Source organism: Loa loa (genome assembly GCF_000183805.2).
Source record: "Loa loa unplaced genomic scaffold supercont3.68, whole genome shotgun sequence".
NCBI lineage: Eukaryota > Metazoa > Nematoda > Chromadorea > Rhabditida > Onchocercidae > Loa > Loa loa.
The window spans coordinates 223,151-228,742 of record NW_018108248.1 but is presented as its reverse complement, the minus strand read 5'-3'; the positions used below and the strand labels follow the sequence as shown (position 1 = coordinate 228,742).

Here is a 5,592-nt window from a genome sequence, read left to right as displayed (position 1 = left end):
GTCTTTTATGATACGTTATATCAGTCTTTCATGATACGTTATATCAGTCTTGAAGTAAAATTAAGCATCCTAATGTTAACAATTCCTTCGTCTTTAAGTTACTTTTACCAAAATAGATATAAAAAAGCCTGAATTGTTGCAAATCATGAATAATTGAGATCGAAAAAAACTTATATGTATGTTAAAACGTAACAATTAATATGAATGAATTTCATAAATGTCAACATTTAACATGCAAAAGTATTGCGGATCATATAAAGGAAGGAATGATAAACTAAACTAAAAGATATTTTGAATTAAGGGTATGACAGGATATCGTCGACAAATCAATCGTCTGATGGATTTAGCAGCATACTTTACAGCTCGAATTCGTGAAACGGAGGGTTATGAATTGGTTATTGATCCGGTAAGTGATAATTATAAAAATTATTTTAAACAGATTAAATTAACACAATTTTTTTTTTTGACGGAAGAGCTTTTGTAGTACATTGAACTTCTTTGGAGTTACAAACTGTTTGCTAAATGCATAAGCTTAATCATTATGACAATCATTTTGATAAGCAATGATAAGTTTTGTTTCGTATAGCCGGAATTCTTGAATGTTTGCTTTTGGTATATACCGCCAAGTCTTCGGAATGTTGAAAAAGCTGAACGAAATGCTCGATTGGAAAAGGTTTGTCAGTCTTATGTATATGTCTTCTACTGTTTCGTCATTTACTGTCGCTTAAACATTGTCCTAAATAGTAATTAACATAATAATAACTAATGTACTACAGTAATGCTACAGTATCCTATGTGATTGCTACTGGTTCATTTCTTCATCCTTTGACTTATTCGATTTTCTTCCTTTTTTTTTTAAATGGAAGTTTCTTTGCTAGTTACTATTTGTCGCCTCAATTTATGTCTGAACTAATTTACATAAATGAAATCTAGTCGATCAAAATTTATCAATTAATATCTTTAAATTGTGAAATCTGGCTTGCATAACTAATTATAAATGATTGAAATTGAAAGTATGATCTAATTTCGTGAAAATTTATCTGATAATAGATAATCAATGCATTGAATAAATCTTTTCTCTATCAATCAATAATCATTTCCAATATTTTTTCTTTTTCAAATCATTTCAGATTATATTGAACTGTTGTTTCTGTTGTAGATAGCACCAAAAATTAAAGCAAAAATGATGGAACGTGGAACAACAATGGTTGGCTATCAACCGGACAAGCAAAGACCGAATTTCTTCCGAATGATTATTTCAAATCAAGCAATCACCAAAGAAGATCTTGATTTTCTCATTAGAGAGATTATAGCTATTGGTAGTGAACTTTAACCTATTTCAATCTGAAACTTTTATCCAAAACCTCTTCGAATCATCCATTCATTTCCTTGTCCATATTTGAAGAAATTCATTCATGATTTCAATATTTAAAATTTGCAAACTTGAAATTCCAACATGTCTGGATCTATTCAAAAATTAAATTTTACAGATGTTCTAATCAAGTGGGACACTAGTTAACTTGAATTTAAAATCTTGAAAACCAATGTTTTAATTTTTCAAATGTAAGAAGGAATGCAAATGATTGATTGGATCTTGTGTTCATGACCTTCATCCAATACATGAAATACAGGAAAGGTCAACATGCCTTTTCTGCAATTTGAATCGATTGGTAAAATTAGCTAATGATAGCTTTCTGGAAATGATAGCTTTCTGGAGACTATTTAGTAAATTTTAGATGTGTAATTAATAAATTATCAATGTAATGTTGTCACGTGTTCTAGATTATTAATTTCTTGTGTATCACGTAAGGCTATCCTTATTTTTGTAATTTTTATAATTCAAATTTTCTTATTCACAATAACATTCTACAACATTTGCGCACAATTCTTTATGCTTTCGCTTATCTAACCAATTTGATTGCCAGTTTAGAAAGAAAAATATAATTTTTTTTTTGAAATCTAAAATAATTCTAGCAAAATTAATTATCATTGTTGTCAGCCATCGTCTATTTTAGAATATGCGACAACGAAATTAAAATAATATATATTACAAGAAATGGATGAGACCATGTTAGACATGCTATAAGTAATCATTTAAATGGTTCAATACAAGTAACACTGCTAAAATTATTGATATTAGCTAAAGTAGATTACGGTAATAAAACCGAAGGACGAAAGGTTAATAAAATATTTGAATTTCTTTGCATACTTGGTAGCTATGTTTTAGCACAATATTCGATGTTACCTAAATAAATATCATATTTGTATTGTCTTTGGAAGATTTATTTGTACAAAGTACTTGGTAGGAACTTTTTTAAACAACAAATATTATTTGTTAAAATTCTTCTGAAATTGTATTTCTCAAATGACATATTTTAAAGTAATTATTCCATCTGAGAAATCCCAGAAGTACTGAGAGAGATCAATTTACAAAAGTAATACAAATGAAAGAGGCATTAAAACTGATAATGATGTGTAGTGAAAAATAATAGAACCCGAAGAAGTGGTATTGATTGTGTGACAGCAAAATTTAGAATTAGCATTAAGCAATTGATTATGTCGTAATCGATCCCAGGAACGATGAAACCGAAAAGCAAAAAGTGAAGATCGTTGATTGTCCAATTTTTCGGCATCACTCATTGTCCATAACCGGATGAATCGTTGAGCTGCTTTAGAGAGTACGGAATAAGTTCGACAACCGGTATATGCATTCATTCCAATTATGCTACACACCGGCTCCTAAAAATATTAATTTCAAAATAATTATTTCTAAAATAAAATTCATTAACAGCAGGTGAGTGGTTAAGGAAAGAAGAAAGATGAAGATAAATGAAAGGATTTCTCGATCTATTGCAGAATGCAGGTTTGCAGTAATTATTAACTGCAAATATGTAAGCCAAACCTTTTCTTGTGTTTGTTCAAAAGTTAAACAAGATCAATTCCGATGTGGGAGATTTGAGAAAAATGAATGAACAGAAAGGCGGGAAGAGATTTTGTTGTAATCTCTGACAACAACAATTAAAATTAATCAATCACGAAAGATCAGAGAAAAAAAATCTCTTCAAGATCATTGTAAAAAAAAAGTTTGTGAGGAGAGAGAATGTAAAACAATTAACTACATGTTTAGTTAATTACAAAGCAAATAAGGAGAAGGAAGAATCGAGAAAGTTTATTTTTATCTTTTGGGAAATAAGGAAATGTCCTATTTTATGGCCAATCCCGAAATGATCAAAGTAAGTTTACTTGGCGCGGAAAGTTATCAGAATATTATCAGCGGAAGAGGAAGAAGAGACAAAAAAGAAACATGTATCATTGATGGATGGTTAAAAGATTATTGATTAAAATAAAATGATTAGCGCTTCAATATGTATCAAATTATAGAGAATTTTCGGAAAAGTGAATAAGAAGTCAATTTCGAATCAACTTCTTAAATCTCGGGAATATTACTGTCTTCTCAAAACTCGGGAATATTTCTATCTTGAAATTCGGGAATATTGCTATTATCAAATCTTGGAAATATGGAAAGAAAAATCATTTTATTCATTTACTTATTTTACTTATTAAGCATAAGAAATCATTCATAGCAATAACCATCTCACCTGGACACAATGACAACTTTTCACAGTTCGATCGAGTTTTAGTTTATTATCCCAAAATCGAACATATCGTCCTTCACAAGTACCATGACATGAGTATGGATTACAATCACCGGGAATATTAGTTTGACATTGTTCAGTATCTAATGATCGTGGTTGTGACTGTAATCTGATAGAGCTAAATTGTGGTGTAGCTGAAGCTAGAAGTAAGTTAAAAGGTTTAAGTAAGATTGATAATAGCACAATTAGTTGAAGTACAGGAGGTCGAGAAATGGAACGGTTGGAAGAATTATTGCACCAGAGGTGGAACAGCCGTGCAGTTGCTGTTAACTTCAACATGGCAAATGGCCGAAAGTCGAAAACTTGCAAGCTTGACGTCATTCGATCAAACTAAACAATAGTACTCTTAAATATCAAATTAATTAGCGGTATCCTTGTCAACTATCACATCTGTACCATCTCTAACTTGGTACCAATTTGCAGTAGTAGTAGTAGTAGTAGTAGTACTACTTGATATATGACATTTGAATGTGAACTGTCACTCATTTAACTACCATACAATCTTTGATTCATCTATCTCATATATGATAACATTTATATTGTTCAATTGAGTTTTGTCACAATGATAATGGATCTTCTGAATTACAGTTCCTTTCAAGGTAATATAAAACCAAAGAGTATCAGTAATTCTTGGATAGAAACATGAAAGTATATTTGCCAAGAAGATACTTTAGAAAAGTTAGAAATTCAGGGATGCAAAAAATATCGAAATATTCAAGATACGTTTACTGACAATAATAGAATACTGGAAATGCTAACCTTTGACCTGAAAAGAAATGTCGAAGTATTCGAGAAACATTTACTGATAGCAATGATATACTACTAGAGAAGAAGCAACATTGATAATTTTGACAATAGTATATCAGTTCATTCATTTACATCGATATTTATAAAGGAAAAGTTCATCAAGTCAAAAAGTCCAGCAAGTCAAAAAGTCTTCTAAATGCCAGTTAAATTGCTCTTTTTGTTTATGTATTAGAAATACTGATAGTCAGAGCATATCAGGTAACGAATAATGTGTAGAGAAGCAGCAGTGGACAAATAATTATGACAACTAAATAAGCACTTAAACTTTCAAATTCAAACCAGGTCTCCTGGATGTGACCCTTGGCCCCTCTTGATGCTAAAATTACAATGGTCGCTAATAATAGCGTACAGAGTTAATAACATCGATTTCAACAAATATCGTCAGTTGTAGTTGAAGAGATTGAAAGATACAAAATTACTTAATTTTGAATTGTTAATAAGGAAGTATGAAATTTTGTTTAGACTAAATTAATTTCAAATTTAAAGAATGGAAATAACACAGGAAATTGCTTCCTCAGTTCTTATCACAATAATTCATTTATGCTATTCAATTTTCAAACTTCTTTTCGATATTAGATTCTTGAATTTGTTCCACTTATCATCCTTCTGCCATCGATTATATTATCGATGACAGCATGATTAATACTTCTTAACCTCTATTAGTTAATGTGACACAGTACTGCGTGTGACAAAGTTTTGTTTGGGATGTTAAGTTTGAATATATCTAAGTTATTCTTTCCGAAAAAAATTTACAAATAAGTTTGAATAACTGTTAGGACATAATAAAGATTGAAAATCTATCCCTACCTTAACAGAGATCGACCTCATCGAAGTTTCTAATTTGCAGAACGAATACTCATAGGTCAATGCGACATAAAGTTTGACATCTCTGGCTAAATTGGACATATTGAAGTGGTGATTATAATTACAGATTCCGTTAATTTCATGAATTTCAGCTTACTACATTATATCACATCAGTGATAAGCAGAATTCAGGTGATCTGATTGTATGACAGTCCAGTTACCAAGTGAATGAAAGCATAATTAACTGTAGTATCATTCAAGAGTCGGAAACAATTTCATTTAATGTACACAGGTACAAAACACTATATATATATATATATATATA

At 30.2% G+C, this 5,592-nt stretch overlaps 2 protein-coding genes across 2 annotated transcripts in view; one reads left to right on the top strand and one right to left on the bottom strand.

Annotated features, from left to right (window-relative positions):
- Nucleotides 1-1,333, top strand: part of LOAG_17388 (Gad1-A protein) — a gene marked incomplete at both ends in the record, with an annotated part of 6,376 nt that extends 5,043 nt beyond the window's left edge. The window contains 3 exons of the mRNA XM_020450050.1: nucleotides 302-406; nucleotides 587-673; nucleotides 1,160-1,333. Of these exons, the coding sequence (XP_020306340.1) occupies nucleotides 302-406; nucleotides 587-673; nucleotides 1,160-1,333 (366 nt within the window). The remainder of the gene's footprint in view (nucleotides 1-301; nucleotides 407-586; nucleotides 674-1,159) is intronic.
- Nucleotides 1,334-2,427: 1,094 nt separating this feature from the next.
- Nucleotides 2,428-3,977, bottom strand: LOAG_12148 (hypothetical protein; the record flags this gene model as incomplete). Its single annotated transcript, XM_003147663.1, has 2 exons — nucleotides 2,428-2,739; nucleotides 3,600-3,977. 2 exons carry the CDS (start codon nucleotides 3,975-3,977, stop codon nucleotides 2,428-2,430), a joined length of 690 nt encoding a protein of 229 aa, XP_003147711.1.
- Nucleotides 3,978-5,592: the final 1,615 nt, after the last annotated feature.